Source organism: Pelodiscus sinensis, chromosome 1, assembly GCF_052426305.1.
Source record: "Pelodiscus sinensis isolate ZL-2025 chromosome 1, ASM5242630v1, whole genome shotgun sequence".
Lineage (NCBI taxonomy): Eukaryota > Metazoa > Chordata > Testudines > Trionychidae > Pelodiscus > Pelodiscus sinensis.
The window spans coordinates 84,153,796-84,174,351 of record NC_143052.1 but is presented as its reverse complement, the minus strand read 5'-3'; the positions used below and the strand labels follow the sequence as shown (position 1 = coordinate 84,174,351).

Sequence of the window (20,556 nt, the reverse complement as noted above, 5' to 3'; positions counted from 1 at the left end):
ATTATGCCACTTGTACCTGTCATAAACATAACAGTGATCGCTGGAGCTGATTATTCTAGTACACTGTAATACTAATTATATCAAAAGAAGAGCAGACTGAGTAAAACAGTTTTTGATATATAATGGTTGTTATAAATGTCAAATACCATATAGTTTCCGTTTATTCAACAGGGCAAATAGCATTTCATTGTTGGGAACTGGGTAATGATACGCTGTCTTACATTACCAAAAGTTCACCAACTCTAAAGAGCTACTTCCATAAAAACAGTTAAATTCAGATGGGTAAGAGGACACAGTTTTGCAGGTTTATATGAAAACAAGAAATGACAGTAAAATTAACCATAAAAAATAACCTGTTATTTTAATATTGTAATGTAATTGGTATTCCTGGTAAGATGAAGAGTGGGATGGGAAGAAAACAATGTTTAACTTTAAATTGAGGCTTCAGAAACTAAAATCAGTATACATGGCATCATTATTGGATATCCTACACATAGATTTGAGACTTGGACTTTCTTTTACTGAACTATACAAAAATGATCTCTGATTTGCATCTCAAATAAGGGGAAAAACTTGTAAGGAAATATACCAGATCCAGCTTGATGAATCTTCAGGGGGTAGCCGAGTTAGTCTGTTTCAGAAAAAACAACAAATGGTCTGGTAACACTTTATAGACTAATGAAACATGTAGATGCTATCATGAGCTTTCGTGGGCACAGCCACTTCAGATGAAGAAGTGGGCTGTGCCCACAAAAGCTCATGATACCATCTACATGTTTTGTTAATCTATAAAGTGCTACCAGACCTTTTGTTGTTTTTACCTTAAGAATGTTATTAGGAGGAAGCAGAGAGCCTACATTGCATGAAGAGAAGCTTGATAAGCAAAGAAAGCTACATTTTGGAGGTTAAAAATATAGGAATAAAATGGAAATACCTAAAAGACAATCTAAATTAATTCATATCAAGAGGCTGCAGGATCTGGGCGGGGGATGGGATGCAGGAGGGGGTGAGGGTGCAAGATCTGGGTGGGAAGTGAGGTGCAAGAGTAGGCTGGGAATAGGGTGTCTTGCCAGGGAGAGAGGTAAGTGCAAGGAAAGGTGCTGCACGTGGCCAGGAGAGGATGTAGGAGCCAGGGTGGGTGCAGGAGCAGGTTGGGAGGTGCGGGGTCTCAGTGGAAGAGTATATGTGAGGGGGCTGGACATGAGAAGTTTGGGGGGCACTTACTTGCCTTTGTGCCCTGCACCACTTCCAGGCACAGCCTCCTGCTACTTCCACTGGCCGGATTCCAGCCAATGGGAGCAGCAAGGAAAGCCTCCAAGCCCATGAGCTGCTGTTCCCTCAGCCAGGGGAGAGGAAGGAGGAGTGCTTCTTCCCCATGAGCTGGATCAAGCTGCAAGGCTCAGGGCTCTCACACAGACTCCCTATGAGCTCCATCAAGCTGCAAGGCTCAGCGCTCACACACACACACACACACGCATGCGCTGGTGCTTCAACCTTGCAGCGGAGGGAGAGCGAGGCTGGAGCACCAGCACAGGCTCCCCGCTGTGGGGAGAAGATGAGGGACTGAGCTCAAGCCGTGGACCCTGGAAGTTGGCTGTGGACCACTAATGGTCCATGGACCAGACTTAGAGAACCACTGAGTTAGACCCTGAGCATATGAGCAATACCCAGCTGTCAGAAATAGATTTTTCTGAAAAAGAATTCTATGTATTAACTCAAGAGACCTGCACATTGAGCCCTGGTCTACACTAGGACTTTATTTCAAAATAACCACATTAATGGAGCTTGCCTTAGACTAATTTTAAGGCTTCCCTGTAATGTGGACATGCTAGTTCCGGTTTGTTAAACTGGGAGTTATTATGCAAAATTTACTAATTTTGAAATAGTTTCCTAATGTAGACATGGCCCTAGTGTCCTATATCTCGCCAGCACAGCAATATTGCTGATCACAGTCGCAGATAGGCCACATGCCATTAGAGGCAACCTCATCATACCATCTCCTCCATAAACATAACAAGCTCAATCTTGAAACAAATTAAGCTTTTTTACCCCTAGTAATCTTCTTGAAAGGTTGTTTCTGAGCTTCATTACTATGTTGATTAGAAACCTTTGTCTAATTTGAAGCCTAAATTTGTTGATGGGCAATTTAAATTCATTTGCTCTGGGGCTAACATTGGCTTTTAGTATAACTAATTCTCTCCCTCCTTGGTATTTATCACACTAATGTATTTATAGACAGCAATCATATCTCTCCACAACCCTCTTTTGATTAGGCTAAATAAGCCAAGTGCCTTAAGTCTCCTCTCATGAGGTAGGTTTCTCTGATCATCCTAGTAGCCCTTCTTTGGACCTGTTCTAATCTGAAGTCTTCCTTCTTAAACATGGGGGGCCAGAATTGAACTCAGTATTCAGATAAGTCTTATATAATGCCAACAACACTTCTCAGTCTCTACCGAAAATATCATGCCTGATGCACACTATGGTTGCATTAGCCTTTATCACAGCTGCATCACATTGATGACTCATAGTGACCCTGTGGCTAACCACTACACCCATGTCTTTTTCTTCTTCTGTTGATTCTAATTAATACATCCTCCCAGCGTACAGCACAAATCTTTATTTTTAGCCCCTAAATGCAAAGTGCAAAGTCATGACTATTAAATATCATCCCATTTCTGTTACTCTAATTTTCAAGGTCTTCCAAATCTTCTTGTATGATATTCCAGTCCTCCTCCATGTTGGCAATATCTCGAAAGTTTGTCATCCACAAATTTTATCAGCACACTTCTACATTTTGTGCTAAGGTTATTAACGAGCATCTATTATATACTTTGAATTTTATTTGTTTATGGATTTGTTTGTGCAAAATAAAGTCATACTTCACGTTTATTTAAAGATACCAAATTTTGACATTTTCTTCAGTTTTTTATGAATTTTTCCTTCAAAGTAACAAACAGTATAATTGTTTCTATTTTTCATGCTGCAAGCACAATTGGATGTAATTCACTCCTGTGAAGAGGATCAGAACAAAAGACTGTGGAATAATTAATTCCTCAAAATAAGTCTTAAGCAGGACTTAAATGTTGCATGGGCTTTATGTTGGCCCTGTGCACTGCTGTGAATTTTACCCTTGTAAAACAACAGGTAAGAATTCTTTACAATAATTTTACCCTTGTAAAACAACTTGGAAAATGCATGAAACTGAATGAAGAGTGCAAAGCATATCATAGAAGCACAACAGAGAAATTATTTTAAAAATATACCTTTACGGGATTAGCAGCCAAACTAACACATGGCATTTCTAAAACCTGCAGCTGTTTAGGAAAATCTTCAATACAACATGCTGAATATATATGCAGGTGTTTTTTTAGGAAAAAATGCATTTCTGCTAAACGTGGAACAATTCCTGTATCAAAAGCAGAAGTGAACAGTGCATCTTCCATAGAAAATGATCCAGGTGTTGATTTGGAGACAGCTGTAAAAAGAGAGAATCTTTATTAATGTATCATTTGTCATTTAGAACTACAGCCTTTCTATGACTGCTTGACATTTATAAATCCAAAACATATAATACATTTAAATAAATATAGTAACAAATCTGTAAATATATTTTTCAGTATTACTGAGCTGATGTCTCATAATTCTATTGTTTATTTGATGTGTAGCACAATGAAGCCATGGACAATAATTATAACTATCTATTCCTGAATAAACATAAAAGTAGAGTAAGAATCCATACCATTCTATGACAGAGTAGAGCACCCAACTCTCTGTCAGTGCTTGCAGAAAGAAAAGTTTTCTGAGGTGATTATTTTAAGAATTGATTAGTGGAAGGAAGAATTCATCTCTCTCAGGAGCTCAGTTAGGCTATGTCTGCACTACCAGTTTTTTTCAAAATAAGTTATTTTTAAATAATAACTCCCAAAATAATTATTTCAAAATAAGCTATTCCTCTTCACAATCAGGTATTATTATTTCAAAATAAGAAGCCCTTTATTTCGAAATAACAGACTTGATATTATTTCACACTATGGGTACGTCTACACTTGCTCCCTAGTTCGAACTAGGGATGCAAATGTAGCCGACCAAAATTGCTAATGAAGCAGGGATTTAAATATCCCGCGCTTCATTAGCATAATCTCGCCCATGCACTATTTCGCTCGCCAGCTGATTCGAACCAGGAAGTGTACTCCAGGATGCATTAGTTCGAATCAAACCCCTTGATTTGAAATAACATTACTCCTCAAAAATGAGAAGTAACGTTAGTTCAAACCATTAGCAATTTCAGTTGGTCACATTTGCATCCCTAGTTCGAACTAGGGAGCAAGTGGCTTTTGCGCAAAAAGGACCTGTGTGGACCCCCTCTTTTTCAGAAAGAACGGGTCTTGAGCAAAAGGGGTTTTTGCACAAAAAGGAGCTGTCTACGCAGCTCATTTTGGCGCAAAAGCCTCTTGCACAAAAGCAGCTGCTAATTAATTATGCAAATGAAGCATGCAATATTGTACTCCGTGCTTCATTTGCATAAGCTTTGTGGAAGAAGGCTGCAGTATAGACGTAGCCAAGAGGAGTTATTTTGAAATGACTCCCTAGTGTAGACATGCCCTTAGGGCTTACCCTGAGACAACAGCTGGAGAGGACCAAAACCACCCCTGGAGCCTTGGACATAGAGGCTACGTCTAAACTACACCCCTCTGTCGGCAGAGCGATGTAAATAAGATGTATCAAAAGTGCAAATGAAGCCAGGATTTAAATATCCAATGCTTCATTTGTATAGTGGCGACCGCCGCTTTTTTTCCTGAAACGGGGCTTTTCGGAAAAAAAACCCGGCAGTTTAGATGGGTCATTTTCGACAGGCATATTTTTTGAGGAGTACAGGATCTTTTGAAATGGAGCATTTCTGTCGAAAATGCCCCGTCTAAACTACCGTTTTGTTTTTTTCAAAAAGCCCTGTTTCGAAAAAAAAGCAGTGGCCATCATTATGCAAATGAAGTGCGGGATATTTAAATCCTGGATTCATTTGCACTTTTGATACATCTAATTTACATCCTTCTGCCAACAGAGGAGTGTAGTTTAGATGTAGCTAGAGTTTTTTAAGTGCAACTCTCTCACTGTGACCTTGATAACTGAATGTTTACTGAGGCCTCCAAAATTAAAAAAATAAACCTTTCAAAATTAAATAGATTATTGAAATAAGAGCAAAAAATTCAAGAAACTCATTTGGTGATAGGTTTATGTTCATTTAGGATTGTTTTATACTGGCCTAACCCCAATTACTTCAGTGAATTGTCTCCAGATTTACACAGTGGAAGAGAGCTCAGAATAAGGTTCAGTATGGGGTACTTTGGAGTCAGTTCCAGAAAATAACTACTGTAATATCCTTAGCCTCAAGAAAAAAGTAAAATTAATAGCTCATACCAAAGAGAGGGCTTGTGTTATGTCTTATTAAGTAATTATGGTAACGAATTAAATGGACCCATGTAATAGTTTGTTTGCTCTGGGTATCATCGGAGATATTGCATTCTGTTCCTTCATTTTCTGTTTGGCCCTTTTCACTTTCTACGATTTCTTCATTTTTGATAGAAGAGCTCACAAGGTTTTTATAGAAAACTTCATATCCATCTGCAAATACAAAAACAATTATAAATAACCTACACTTGTTTTAATCAACCTTGCGCTTTGCAAATTTAAAAGCTAAGATGCACTTACAGCATAAAGAACCTAAAATGCACACCAAAAAATCATTTTATTTTAAAGCAGGTTTGTGCTTGATTTTGTCATCTGTAGCTGAAATGTCATTTGTGACCCCAGCAATGTTGTCATACAAGGAAAGAGAATGTAAAGCCATTTCCAACTTGCTTCAGTCTCTAGTCTCCTGAAGACATGAAGCCACAAATGATTTGGGAAGAAGAAGGAGGCAGCATATATTTTCACTCCTTTCTGTACCAGCAAAGAAGTGCATGTGGGACATTAAATCATTAAAATATGATCCCATAGATCATTGTTGTGACTGTTGTTATATAATTGCAACAAATCTTGTACAACATATGTCATATAAGGTGTCAATTGAAAAGTTATGATTTGCAGAGTGTAATTATCCTGTTTGTATGCATCATTTTTGTATCTGAAGTTGTGAATACTATGTACCTGTATTTCCGATGTGTGGGGTCTTATGATAACACCCCCAAGGTAATTTGTGGAATCTCCATCACTGGAGATATTTAAGAGCAAGTTGGATAGATTTCTATGGGGGATGATCTAGAAGGTGCTTGGTCCTGCCATGAGGGCAAGGGACTGGACTTGATGACCTCTCGAGGTCCCTTCCAATTCTAGTATTCTATGATTCTATGATCTACATCCAGTCTAGCTAGCACATTATGAATGTATTATTCAGATTGATGGTCCATCAGCAAAAACAATGGTCCATGTAAGAAGCCTATCCCCATCCAATGGACCTTCCTGTGGATGTCCAGCTAGAGTATGCTCTGATGCAGGCTATCCTTGATTACTTGCCTCAGCTCAGCAACCGGGGGCTGGTGCATTACTCTATCTGGGTATGTCTACACTACCACCCTAGTTCGAACTAGGGTGGTAATGTAGGCAACCGGAGTTGCAAATGAAGCCCAGGATTTGAATTTCCCAGGCTTCATTTGCATCTCGCTGGGCGCCGCCATTTTTAAATGTCTGCTAGTGCGGACTCCGTGCCGCGCGGCTACACGCGGCACAGACTAGGTAGTTCGGACTAGGCTTCCTAGTTTCACGAGGAGTAACGGTAGTTCGGAATAGGAAGCCTAGTCCGAACTACCTAGTCCGTGCCGCGTGTAGCCGTGCGGCACGGAGTCCACACTAGTGGACATTTAAAAATGGCGGTGCCCGGCGAGATGCAAATGAAGCCCGGGAAATTCAAATCCCGGGCTTCATTTGCAACTCCGGTTGCCTATATTACCACCCTAGTTCGAACTAGGGTGGTAGTGTAGACATACCCTCTGAGTGTACCTTACAGCCCTCTCCCCTTTTCACGAGCCAATCCAAGGGCAGATGGTCTTCTCTCATGATATGATAGTGAGGTTCCTCTGATGCCTTGAGTGGCTCTACTTATAGGTTTGGGACCCTGTGACACAATGGGACCTCAATCTAATCCTATCCCAGCTCTCCAGGACACCCTTCAAGCCTCTCAGTTCCCGTTCCCAGTCCCACCTGCCCTGGAAGGTGGTATTTCTGGTGGTGGTGTCTTCAGCGAGGTGGGTATCAGAGATCCAAGTCCTGACGTCAGAGCCCCCATACACAGCCTTCTATAAGGACAAGATCCAGCTGAGGCCTCATCCAGCCGTCCAAAGGTCATCTCCCCATTTAACATTAATCCAAATATATCCACTGCTGGAGTGGTCACATGTGAAGCCTGGCATGGTGAACCATGTATGTACATGGTTCCATATGGTCCAGTAAGTGAGAGTAGACCCTGGGCATAGAATTTGGATTCTTCCCCTATGAGACTTGCCAAGGCTTGGAATTGTCTAGGGGCAGGACACTTTTGCATTGGTCGAGTCAAGCATCAGCCTGATGGATTCTATCCTCTCAACTGGTACTAAAGTGGAATTTTTGTCATTGACTAGGAGCCCAGAAGGTTACTAGAAGTACCACTTTGCAGCTTTGGACCTGGGACCTGGAGCTTCCCTTGAGAAACCAGTCACTAAGGTAACCAGTGCCTGAGATATACTGCCATACTACCATGTACTTGCTAAATACTCTTGGCACTATGGCTAGGCCAAAGGGGAGGACTGTAAACTGGTAGTGATTGGGTCCCATTGTAAAGCAAAGAAAGCATCTGTGACCAGGGAAGATTGCCACATGGAAGTATGTGTCCTTCAGGTCACGGGTTACGGTTAGTCTGGATCATGGGGAGATCCAATAAGGTGCCCTTAGGCACACCTTCAATATTGTTTCTTTGCCCTTGTCTGGGGCATGTCAAGACCAACTGAACCAAAGTTGAGAGCTGACTTAGCCAGTGCTTGTTGCCCTTGTTTTTCTTGGCAGGGGGCTCCTGGTGCACTGGCTACCCTGACTGTTAGGGTGTGAGGCCCTGAACCACTTACAAGTAGGGGGTGAGAACATACAACCTCAGGTCTTAAGAGTAGTGCGGGAGTCAGTGTAATTTTGAGTCAGTTTGTTCAGCAAACAGGGCACGGCCACTGAATGGAATGCAACACTTATCACTAATGTGCCCCTCATCTAAGCAACTCAGGCAGAGGTTATGTGTGTCTCTAACCAGCACACACTGCTTGCTTTCTAAACATGGTTTAAAATCTGGGGTATCCCCCATTGTTAGGATAAGTACTGCTGGGACACTAAGTAAGCTAACTAACACCAATAACTAACACTACTGAGAGAATTATCAACATCGGGGTGGGCAATAATTTTTGGGGGAGGGGGTTCACTCCAAGAATTTGGTAGGTGGTCATGAGCCACACTCTTCCATGATGATAATGGAGGAAGTGTATGGTCTAGGAAGGAGTTTGGTTGCAGAAGGGAGGGTGGGGTAAGGGACTGGGATGCAAGAGGGGGCATGGGATTTCAGAAGGAGTTTGGGTGAAAGACAGAGTTGTGACCTGGGAGGAGACTGAGGTGTAGGAGGGGGTGCAGTGACAGGAAAAGGATATAGGTGCAGGAGAGGATTATGACCTGAAGGAGAGGTGTAGGAGCAGGTGCAGAGATTTGGGTTGTGACAGCAGATAGGGGTTTGGGTACAAGGTCTGGGTGGGGTTTATGACCTGGATTAGAGGTGAGTCTGGGAGAGTGTATGGGTGCAGGAGCAGGGGTGCAGAGGGTTTGCATTACATGGGATAAGGATGCAGGAGAGGGTTCATAGAGTTGGAGGGAGGAAGGAGCTGAGGTGCCAGAGGCTGGTTGTGGCTGGGAGATGCTCCAAGCCAGCAGCCTAGCTAGCTTTTCAACCAGGTTCCAAGTCTTCCATGCCTCAGCACTGGCTGCAGGGGCCACATGTAGCTGAGCCAGACTGCTGCAAGCCCAAAAGTGGAAGGGTGCTTCATGCACTGCCTATCCTGCAAACAGGCAGTTCTCATTGGCCAGAAACCGGCCAATGGGAACTGCAAATTGTGCTGGGGGCATGCAAAGCCACTCTCCCCCTCCCACAGGGCTTGCAGTTTTCATAAAGCTGCTCTGAGCAGAGTGCAGGGGAAGAAGGGAGCCTGGCAGAGGCACTCATGGTTGAGGTCCAGCACTTTGGCAGGCCAGATCCAGCCTGTGGGCCATATTTTGCCCATCCTTGATCTACATTTAGGGTACGTCTAGACTACCGCGTTTTGTCGACGGACGTTTTGTCGACAGATACTGTCGACAAAACTTCCGTCGACAATATGCGTCCAGACACATGGAGTTCTGTCAACAAAGCAAGCCTTCTGTTGACAGAAGGTGTTTTGCCTCGTAAAATGAGGTATACCAGCGTCGACAAAACCACGGAGTTCTGTCGACGTTATGTTGACTGAACTCCGCGGTAGTGTAGAAGCTGGTATTGTTTTGTCGACAAAAGTCCACTTATGTCGACAAAACTAGGTAGTCTAGACACACCCAAAGACAACTGCTTTCACAGCAAAGTTAAACTGTCTGGAACACAGCAATCCAAATGCACCATCACTAACAGCAAGAAGGAACTGAGGGAGCAGGAGCAGCAATGCCCCTCATACCTCACCGTGGAGGCACCACTCCAGGAGTTGCTAGCACTGCTCCCCTATGGATACTGCTGAGGAAAAAACTTCTGGCTCTGGTGCATGTGGTGAGCACACATACCTACTATAGAATGGACATGATCAAGCATGAGTAGAAGAACAATGAATTTCCCTCCATCTAGCAGAAGCTATAAAAGGTCCTTTCCTACTCTGATCTCTGGACTATGGATTTATACTAATGTGAGCATACTCTATGTATTTCATTCCTTTTACCAATTTCTATAAATAAACAAATAAACATTTAGATATTAGATACCAAAGGAATGGCAATGGTTTGGTTATTGGGTAAGATAAGTTATAAATTGACCTGCATATGTAGCCTGTTCTTTGACATCAGAGGAACCCTTTTGTTGATTAAACTGGTTTTGAATAATCCCTCATCATTAAATCTCTTGTGTGGGAGATGAAACAAGGACAGACATACTTAAGGAGACTACATTTCTGATTTCTTTTTAGCTAATTTGATGAGACAGAAGTTTACTTTTGTTGCTCATTTGGTATCTCTTCTGGAAAAATAACCACCAGCTGTGTGGTATTTCTAACGCTACTTCTAAGAAGTTTGTCCTGAATTTAGCAATCTAATTTTGACCCATTGAGGCATGATGACATTCTCTAATCCACCAAGGATGGAGAGCCACAAACTGTTTGGGAAGGAGGAATATGCCCCCAGAAATATATCTATTCTGAACCAGCACAAAGATGGGGGGAGCAGGCTGTACCCAACAAAGAGATAGTAACAGGTGTATTATCCTTACACTAGAAAAGCAATGCCTCCCACTGGGCCGCGTATGACTTCTCTTACTCTGAGCTGTGCCTAACTGATGTGAACTAGCTGTAAAGTACATGTAATTTTGTATATGATTCTTCAGTTATGTCATATTAGGCCATTCAGTTTTCCACATTTTTGCCTCTTGCCTTCAGTGGCTCTGATCCTCCCATTGATACTGCACAGGCAGACTGTTAGGTGGGTGTGGAACACTGCTGATGTCAATAGGATTCCAGCTGGGCACAGCAGTTTGCCTGTGCAGTCAACTGAAGTAACAGACTTTGACTTTTCATTTTCATTGTGCAGTAGGTTCTAAAGCAAACCCAATAAGACAATTGTAAACAAAATCTTTGTTTATCACTTTTGCACATTGTTTATCTTTCTTTTAAGCATTTGTTTTAGGTAAATCAAGTCAGGTGTCAGTTTAGTTTTTACTATGTGATGCTCACCCTGAATTATATAATTAATCTATGACAAACTTAAAAAGATCATTTGCAATCTTATTTTATATAAAACTATTTAAAGGACAGATGACTTATATAACTTGATCCTAATTTTCCAAGTGTGCTGAATACTGAACTTCAAACAAATTGATGGGCATTGAGTTCACAGAATACTTGCAAGACTAAGCTCCTTTTTTTGTTATTTTCAACCCTGACCAGTGATGGCTGATGGCTTTGCTCATTTTATTATTTATCACCGGGTTCAAACCAGCCGGGATTTAAAAATGGCGGCGCCCAGCTTATGCAAATGAAGCCCAGGAAATTCAAATCCCGGGCTTCATTTGCAATTGCGGTATGCCTACATTACCCCGCTAGTTCGAACTAGCGGGGTAGTGTAGACATACCCTAATAGATTAGTATTAGGGCTGCAGATTTGTCACTGTGATTCTTCTGTTTGCCTATGACTTTTTCCCATGTTTGTGTCTTTTCCAAAGTCTGGGTCAGTGGCCCAGAGAGCCAAGGACCAGGGGGAGATAGTAGCTTGAGAATTAACCTACTCAGCCTCTTGAGGAGATATGAGGAGGCTGGAAAGTGACACTGCTCTGCCTTCACTAGGTGCAGTGTTGCTCAGGTTTAGCCCCACTATCTCCCAGTCATGAAGGGAGGATAGGTAGGCCAAATTTCACTGCGTGGCATCATGAACTAACATGTGGGGTTGCAGCACCTCTCAGGTTTGGTCCGCATGCTCTTCAATCATGATGGGAGATATGTGGGGTGGTCGAACCTTAGCAATAATGCATCACTGCATGCTAGGTCACAATGGCCAGAATGGGGCACTGGATCCAACCCCATGGGACAATAGCTACAGGGGCTTTTGCTGTGAGGTGAGCCTGGGACCTTGCGACTGTTTTTTTAAAACAGTATTAATAAATAACTACTAACTAACTATAAAAACTATGGGTATGTCTACACTAGCCCCCTTGAATTAAAGCCCCTTGCAGGAGGAATAACAGGTAGTTCAAATTAGGGCTTTAATTCGAACTACCGGCTCCCTGCCGCGTGTAGCCGCGGACAGTTAGTCCGGACTAGTGAAATTTCAAAATGGCGACCGGACAGGAAGATGCAAATAAAGCCCGGGATATTTAAATCCTGGGCTTCATTTGCAACTTCGAATGCCTACATTAGCCTCCCTAGTTCAAACTAGGGGGCTAGTGTAGACATACCCTATTATATTAACACAAATTAGCTATATATTTCTGAGGTAAAGACTCCGAGGAGCAAGGTGAGTTCTGTCTGCAACCGAGGGTGGCAGCGAAGGAACTGAGGAAGGGTCAGGATACATGTGTGACGCAAAGGGTGCAAACAGTGCGAGGCGCCTGGAGTGCACGTGCAGCACAACCAGCTATGGAAAACTCTGAGCTGCAGTGCTGGGGTGACCCGACACCTACAGTGGAGCACCCACGGAGACATCACTTGAAGAAGAACTAACATTTAGAGAAAAATACTACCTCACTGTGTGGAATGAAGCAACGGTAGCTGACCAGAGGCTTGGGAGCCATCCCTGTAGGTAAAGGGGCAGGTTGGCTCAGATAATCCTGAAGCAGCATGGGCAGCTGTCTTAAAAAGGAACAGTTTACCAGTGTATCTATTTAATCCACTACACAATGATTTACTTGCCAATTCTAGCCTGCTCAAAAGGGATTAAGTACACAGTAACTCCCCTAACTCAGTTGACCATGTGCCCTTGGTGGTATTAAGTGCTGGCAGCTAAGTTATCTGTCACTAAAACCAATGTGTAACATACTCTTGCTCCTGTGAGGGTGCTCTGGGGCTGTGGAAGAGGCTTCCTCTTCCTTAAACCTTGTATTTCTTTGCAAGGAAAGGCAAGGCAAGGGTTTGTCTTTACCTTATATGTAATACAAATAAAATTAATTGCAGGCAAGAAAAACAATTAAGGAAGTTCGTATCTGCTTCTTTACTACTACAAAACCACAAGTAATTGAATCTAACATCAAAGTAAACCAGACAATTTGACTTAAATATTAGTTTCACTATTCTATTACTATGTGTGTATATATATATATAAATAAAACTACTTTCATTGATTCATTAAATGTTCTACAACTGTAAGATAATGGAATACCAGACAAAAAATCTTTGTATGAAGCAAGAAGGTCCATAAAAGCAAATTCTGGGATCTTCTGTTGTGTTATGGTTTTCACTTGGTGACCTTTAACACCCTTCTTTCCAATTAATAGCTGAGAAGCAAGCATAGCTTCACTGACCTAAAATTAACATTTAGGTTAGTCAGAATAATAGGTATACATATTTCGAGCTCTGAAAATAGAAGACAAACATAAAAAAATTAAGCACACAATACCAGAGATATTTAGGGAAATCTTCTATTTCTCTCCGACAAACAGTATATATCTCACTTAAATAGATCATTACTGTTGACAATTATTGTACAAGTGATTTCAAATCAGACATCTTCACCTGGATGCCACTGATGCATATCCATGTGTCAAATGTGTATGCACACATATAAGGGACTTAATTCCTAGATTTGCATTGAATTAAAGTAAAACCAACTAGTCAGAACTGACATTGTTCATACACCATTCATTTTCAATATTCCAAATAACACATCTGGCAGTAGTCCCAATGAATTTTAATCCTTATCTATCCTATGCTGTGTTGTCTTCTCAGCTGGTAGCAATGGAATACTGCATGGCTACGTCTACACTGGCCCCTTTTCCGGAAGGGGCATGTAAATTTCAGCAGTCGTCGTAGGGAAATCCGCGGGGGATTTAAATATCCCCCGCGGCATTTAAATAAAAATGTCCGCCGCTTTTTTCCGGCTTTTAAAAAAGCCGGAAAAGAGCGTCTACACTGGCCCCGATCCTCCGGAAAAAGTGCCCTTTTCCGGAGGCTCTTATTCCTACTTTGAAGGGCACTTTTTCCGGAGGATCGGGGCCAGTGTAGACGCTCTTTTCCGGCTTTTTTAAAAGCCGGAAAAAAGCGGCGGACATTTTTATTTAAATGCCGCGGGGGATATTTAAATCCCCCGCGGATTTCCCTACGACGACTGGTGAAATTTACATGCCCCTTCCGGAAAAGGGGCCAGTGTAGACGTAGCCCCATATGTTTACACAGAACAAAAACAAAAAACAAAAAAACCCCTGTGGCAGCAAATCTCAGAGCCCATGTAAGTTGACCGTAGCTCATGGGGCTTGGACTGTGGGACTGTAGTAATGTAGATGTTTGGGCTAAGGCTGGAGCCTGGGCTTTGAAACCTGGCAATTGGGGAGTGTCTCAGAGTCCAGGCTCCAACCTGAGCCAGAACACATGCACTGCTATTTTTAGCCTAGCAATGCAAGCCCAAGTCAGCTAACACAGAATCTGAGACTCATGCCACAGGACTTTTTATTTTTGCTGTGTTGTCTTACCCAAAGATGGAATTAAACACAAAGATGGAATTAAACACAACAAACTTCTCCAAAATAACACACCAACCTGTGTAGCTGCTCTTATTGCAATCCAGGCCTGTGCTCTGTAAACTTCAGTTACATGTGAGATTCTTTCACTAGAAGCCACATTTTCTTTTGGAGAAGTCTAAAATTTAGCAACAGTTCATAATTAGGTTGGAAGGTTTCCATGGAAATACATACCTGATGGAGAGGAGGTTCTGCAAGAGTCATGGTAAATAAGTTACAGAACTCAGTAACATTTGTGAAAAGTCACAGGTGCATTTTAAAAACCACCCAAACCATAAGAATCAGTCTCTAATATATTTCTGTATTTTTGAAGGCACATCATGGTCCCTCTTTTCCATAGTTCTTGTATAAATTTTTCTTCATTTTTTGTCAGTAAACATTCTCTTGAATTTTAGGTGGCATCATTCTATTACCTCTTCTTTCCTTACCTACTTGACCTGCATATTTCCCTGATGGCGTAGTGCTTGTGACTGTACCTTGCAGTATATTAATCTTTTATGTCTGCAATGTTGCCCCTAATCTCCAGTTCTAAAACAAAATATAAATAACAATATACCAAGAAACTGCACTTAGAAAAATGTTTGAAGTTCAGTTTAAAATTACACTTTGAGAATCACAGCACATATTGTGAAACTAAGCCACACATTAGTACTCTCGTTGGAATTCTGCACCACTGTGCAATGCAGAATTTTGCAGAAATTACTCTTATATGCACAGAATTTTCTCCCCCCCCGAACAAAAATGGGATGCCGTGCTGCTAACCACCACTGGACCTGGCAGAACCCAGTTTGCACATAGAAGACACTACTGTGAGGAAGGGAGATGGAGAAGAGCTAGAGGGTCCCGGTACCTGCAGTCCCTGCATGCTCTGAGGGAAGGAGAGGGCAGCATCCAGGAAACTCTGGGCAAGTTTGGAACTAGACATAAGACTGTTTCTCCCTCTGGATTCTTGGTGGCTCTGGGAAAGGAGAATAGATTTCTAGGCAAGGGGACCCCTGCAGCTGGGCACTGATGAGGAGGAGGTCCAGATATTTGGACCGGAGTGCCCATAGGTAGGCTCTGGGGGGATAGGATGCGGGCTATGGGGGGTAGGAGATATGTCTCCCTCGCCCCCAGCTAGGCACTGGAGCGGGGGGGCAGAGAATATGTTATTCAACTTCATGCAGTAATGATGGTTCTTCGAGATGGGTCCCCATGGGTGCTCCACTCATGGTGTCGGACTAATCCTGGCACTGCAGCTCAGAGGCTTTGCATTCAGCCAGGTCACACATGTGCAATGTGCAGCATGCGCCGTTCGTGCTCTTTGATCTTCGTGCATACCTGGCTCCCCACTCAGTTCCTCTCACCATTCGGTATCTGCAAGGATACAAAAAGAAAACAACTCTGGAACAGGAAGGAAGGGCAGGAAGTAGAGCACCCAAGGGGACCCATCTGGAAGAACCATTGTTACTGCACGAAGGTGAGTAACAACTTCTTCTTTGAGTGGTCCCCCCATGGGTGCTCCACTCATGGTGACTTTGTAGCAGTACCTATGTTGCATTCCTGGAGTTCGGGTTTGTCAATGTCCGAAAGTACTGCTGAGGCCACCAAGGAATCAAATGCCCACTGTCACACTATTGCGTAGTGGTTCATAAAAGTTAAGTTTGAGGACTATGTGGCTGCCCTGCAGATTTCCGGCAGTGAGACTCCTTTGACCAACATCGTAGATGTTGCCTCTGCCCTAGTGGAATGTACTCTAGGTAGGGTCTCAAGGGGCTTGTTGCAGATTGAGTGACACATGGTGATGCAAGAGACTATGATCCTGGAAAGAAGCTGGGAGGACAATGGGTTGCCTTTGGAGTGATCCGCTATGGATACTATTAGGCAGTTGGTTTTGCACCAGATCCGTGTCCTGTCTTTATAAAAAGCTATAGCTGGATGTACATTGAGGGTATGGAGTAATGCGTCTCAAGTAGAGGCATGTGATTTTGGATAAAAGATGGGTAAGATGATAGGTTCGTTGACATGAAATTGTGACGTGACTTTAGGGATGAAGGCTAGATGAGTATGCAATGTGACCAAGTCCTTGTTGAAAACCATGGACGGTGGCATTGCCATTAATGCTGCCAATTCACTCATCCTACAGGCGGACGTGATTGCCAATAGGAATACCACCTTCATGTTAAGCATAGATAACAATGTGGTGGCTAGCGGCTCAAAGGGTGGATACATCAACATGTCGAGGATCAAGTCCAAGCTCCAAGCGGGGAGTACAGGTCTGTGAGGGGGTTTGAGGTTTGCTATTCCCTTAAGCAATCTCTTGGTCAAGGGGTGAGCAAAGATGGGCTGACCATCGATGGTTGCATGGAAGGCGGTAATTGCTGATAGGTGTACCCTCAGGGTAGAGATAGAGAGACCTGCTTGGTCGAGAGAGAGGATATAAATCGAGAATTTTATGCATTGGTGCCAAGTGTGACTCGATGTCACTGTTCTTACACCAAGCCATGAATCTCTTCCATTTTTCCAGGTAAGTCCTTCTCGTAGTCTCTCTTCTACTGTTCAATAGTACCGTCTTCACTGCCTCTGAACAAAAGTGCTCCTCTACTTTGAACCAGCTAGGAGCTACGCTGTTAGGTGAAGGGTCTCTGATCTGGGGTATAGCAGGGCCCCTGGTTCTGAGAGAGAAGATCTGGGAGGAGTGGCAAGGGGTTGCAGAGGAGTATATTTTTCTGCCAAATAGGTCTAGCTTTTTTATATCTGGTGTTGCCTTATACTGCGGTGTTTTGGCCCGCTGTTGTGCCGCATCTACCACCAATGAGTTCAGCTGTGGGTGGTTAAAGAGGAACTCGAGATTCTTGGAAGGGACAAAATATTTCTTGTCTGCTCTCCTGCAGGTCGGTGGCACCGACACTGGTGTCTGCCAGATGATCTCTGCCGCCTCCATGATGGCTTCATCAATACGGATGGCAACTTTTGCACTCTGCCTTGGGTGCAGATTTTTTAGCAGTCGATACTGTTTCATTTGCACTTCTGTTAGCTGGATTTCCTGGGACTGGGCCACTCGCTTGAAGCCATCTTGGAACTGTTTGAAGTCATCAGGCGGAGGCATGTCCACTGGGAAAACCGCCTCGTCCAGCGAAGAGGATGAACAGTCAGGAATTAGGTTTTCAGTCTACTGGTCCTCCACTTCCGACAATTGGCCGTCTTCAGCGCAGAGTGCTGTGTTGTGGCACCCGGATATTGGAGAGGTCAGCTGGCAACTGTGCTGTTGCTGTGGCAACGTGTGCCTTGCTGGTGGTGGTTCAGCACATGAAGATTATTGATGTATATGGTGGAGTGATGAATATGGGGAGTTGTGGTGGTGATCACAACATCAATCTGATGGGTGAAACGACGAGTACCTGGATGATCTACAGCTGGTATGTCGCCTCTCATAGCTGGAATACAGAGAATAGTGATAGTGTGGCAACCGTCTGTATGGTGGGGAGTAGGATCGGTGCCTGTAATAGTCACTGTAGGACAAGTGCCCATATGAAGAATAGCATCTGTGGTAGAACTGCTGTCTTGGGCTGTGCTGCCAGTAGGCATGCTGCAGAGGTGATCGATACATTGGAGGAAAAGGGGAAGGTCCCAGTGAAAACCTTGGAGAAGAGGAGTGGGGAATCCTCTGTCTCCATGTTTTCACAGCTGCTTTCACTGGTGGCTTTGGGTTTGCCGGTGCCGGCTCCAGCTCCTCCTCCGGTGCAGGTGTTTGAACCAGTTGTGGCACCTCTATCTGTCGGTGCTGGAGTTGTTTGTACCACGGGACCACTCTGCGGTGCCGACAACAGTGCCAGCTCACTTGCCGGTGCTGGGAGAGCTCTGTTCGCTGCCGATCGTGTCCACACAGGTGGCCACTGCTCCGGCACCACCTGCGGGGTTGAATGGAGCAGTGACAATGCCTTTAAAGCGCAGGTGCCACTTGTCAGTACCGAGGCTGCTTTCAGCGCCGAAGAGGATCATTCGGATGCCGCAATCTTCTTTGCTTTTTCCCCTGACACAGGCAGTGAGGTTTGTGGGACAGAGCCAGAGGACCCTGGCTTATCCCCTGCAGTCCTCTAAGGTGGGAGCGATCTGGCAGGGGAGATTTTCTTTCTTTTATGTGCCGTTGGCTGAGAGCAGGAGACCCTTTGATTTTGGGTCCCCCCAAGTTGTCCCATAGCCATTATATCAGGCTCCGGTGCCTTGTCAAACAACAACATTTTGAGGTGCATTTCCCTGTCACGGCAGGTGTGGGCTGTCATTTTAGAGCAGTACCCGCATTATTGGGGAATATGGGTTTCCCCTAAACAGTGTATACATACTGAATGACCATCCGACATTGGCATGGGTTCCCGGCATAGCACACACTTTTTGAAACCTGGGGATCCAGGCATGATTGGGTTCAACTTACCTCCTGTGAATTGTGTTGTCAGTTTGACTCCCTGACAGCAGGAAGCTGAGGTTTTTAACGAAGTATTAACAAGTCTCTTTCTTCTTCTTCTTCTTTTTTTTAAGATAAGAGAAGATCAATCAAATGAAGGAGGGAATAACTATTTACAAGTCATTATCTACAGATCCCCTGAGGGGACTGAAAAACTGCTGAGAGAAATCGGAGCTCCGTCTGTGGCCAGGGACGATTGAGATGAACTGAGCGGGGAGCTGGGTGAGCGCAAATATCAAAGAGCACAAACAGCACATCTGCACATTGCGCATGCACAACCCAGCTGAATACAGCTACGCGAAGCCTCCGAGCTGAGGCGCTGGGATGAGCCCAACACCATGAGTGGAGCACCCACAGGGACCACTCGAAGAAGAAACAGGAACTAGGTGGTCATAGGGTTTTATTCAACTCTCTACTCCTGAGGGAATTTTTGTGTGTGTCTGTATTGTGACAAACATACTTGATGATAGTTATTTTAAAATAAATTACCAAAAGAATTGAAGCTGGTGTGATTATGTGGTGGTAGTTTGACAAATAAAATGTCCAAAACTTTAAAATATTTTGTGCAGAATTTGTATTTGTTTTTTGGGGTGGTGCAGCATGCTCCTATGAGTAATTTGGGTATTATTCTTTTGGCCTCAATGCTTTTCTGTATATTTTAAGTCATTTCTATATACAACATTAACATTGGAAAAAAATAGCATAAACCAAACTGACTAAATTAGAATTCTACTGCTGTACTTTATGTTACTATTATGTATTTGTAATATATATTGTGGAAGTTTCCACACCCGGCTAAAAAAACAAACGATGATTCATGCTCGGAGGAGGTTATCTTTAAAAAAAAAAAGAAAAAAGAAAAGAAAAAAAGGAGTATACACACCTTTGTTTTGGATGCCTCTATCTTAATGGTTTGTGAAGCCTCATCCTGGTATACAGACAAATGGAAATATAACAGTGCTATCTCCAGGTAGGATTTCCTTACCAATCTGCAGAAATAAACACAAAGATGCATTGATTTTAAAGCCAAAAGGGACTGTTACAATTATCCACACTGAACTTTTGCATAATACAGGTTGTAAAATCCCATCCAGTCTGTAACTCTGAGATAGCAAAGCTTTAAGAAAAAAATCCAGTCCTGATGTAAAGAGTTCAAGTAAAAAAGGTATACCATATCAGACAAAAAAAATCTAACAAATAGCATAGCTACTTAGTAATATGAAAAAAATATTTTGTGTAATATGCAAACTTGGTAAACAAAAGCTATTTTTGTCAAAATGGTCTGGTTCTACGTACACAATTTGATGTGTTTCTACATAATTCAATGTTTCAGTATGGGTCACATGTCCACTGACTCATTTTTTTTCCTCTGGTGGACAGTTGATTTGGAATACAGCTCTCCAGCTAAACCTATAGGAGGGTCCTTCCTCTTCCAGGAATAAACAAAACATGTCCAGACAAAGCAAATCAGTCCATTCATCCCCTTGCTGGACTCAGATGAGGTACAGGGGAACATAATTCCACCTTCAACTCTGAAATCTCACTCTGAGACCCTAAATTTTCAAGCAGGGTGTCATCTTCACAGTCTCTCTGGGCCATTTCCTATGTGTCTTTATTATAGTAGGTTAAGACACTATGGTTGGAAAGATTCCTTAATGTTCCTGCTCCC

General features: G+C 43.1%; 1 protein-coding gene and 1 long non-coding RNA gene across 7 annotated transcripts in view; one reads left to right on the top strand and one right to left on the bottom strand.

The window, feature by feature from the left end:
• Positions 1–19,401, top strand: part of LOC142830216 (uncharacterized) — a 46,938-nt gene extending 27,537 nt beyond the window's left edge. The window contains exons 2-3 of the long non-coding RNA XR_012905263.2: positions 7,611–7,692; positions 18,962–19,401. This is a non-coding gene — a long non-coding RNA (uncharacterized LOC142830216). The remainder of the gene's footprint in view (positions 1–7,610; positions 7,693–18,961) is intronic.
• The window catches only part of CFAP54 (cilia and flagella associated protein 54), a 243,621-nt gene that overhangs the window by 11,469 nt on the left and 211,596 nt on the right, over positions 1–20,556 (bottom strand). For 5 of the 6 annotated variants that reach the window (XR_012905249.2, XM_075933754.2, XM_075933762.2 and 2 more), the window contains 5 exons: positions 19,771–19,876; positions 14,466–14,564; positions 13,093–13,234; positions 5,416–5,619; positions 3,264–3,475 (listed from right to left, as the gene is read on the bottom strand). Coding sequence is in view for 5 of the 6 variants with exons in the window: in XM_075933754.2 (XP_075789869.2) it covers positions 3,264–3,475; positions 5,416–5,619; positions 13,093–13,234; positions 14,466–14,564; positions 19,771–19,876 (763 nt within the window). In the remaining variant the exon portion in view is untranslated. Of the gene's footprint in view, positions 1–3,263; positions 3,476–5,415; positions 5,620–13,092; positions 13,235–14,465; positions 14,565–19,770; positions 19,877–20,556 lie in introns of those variants that run through there. The other variant, XM_075933789.2, reaches the window with a different exon arrangement.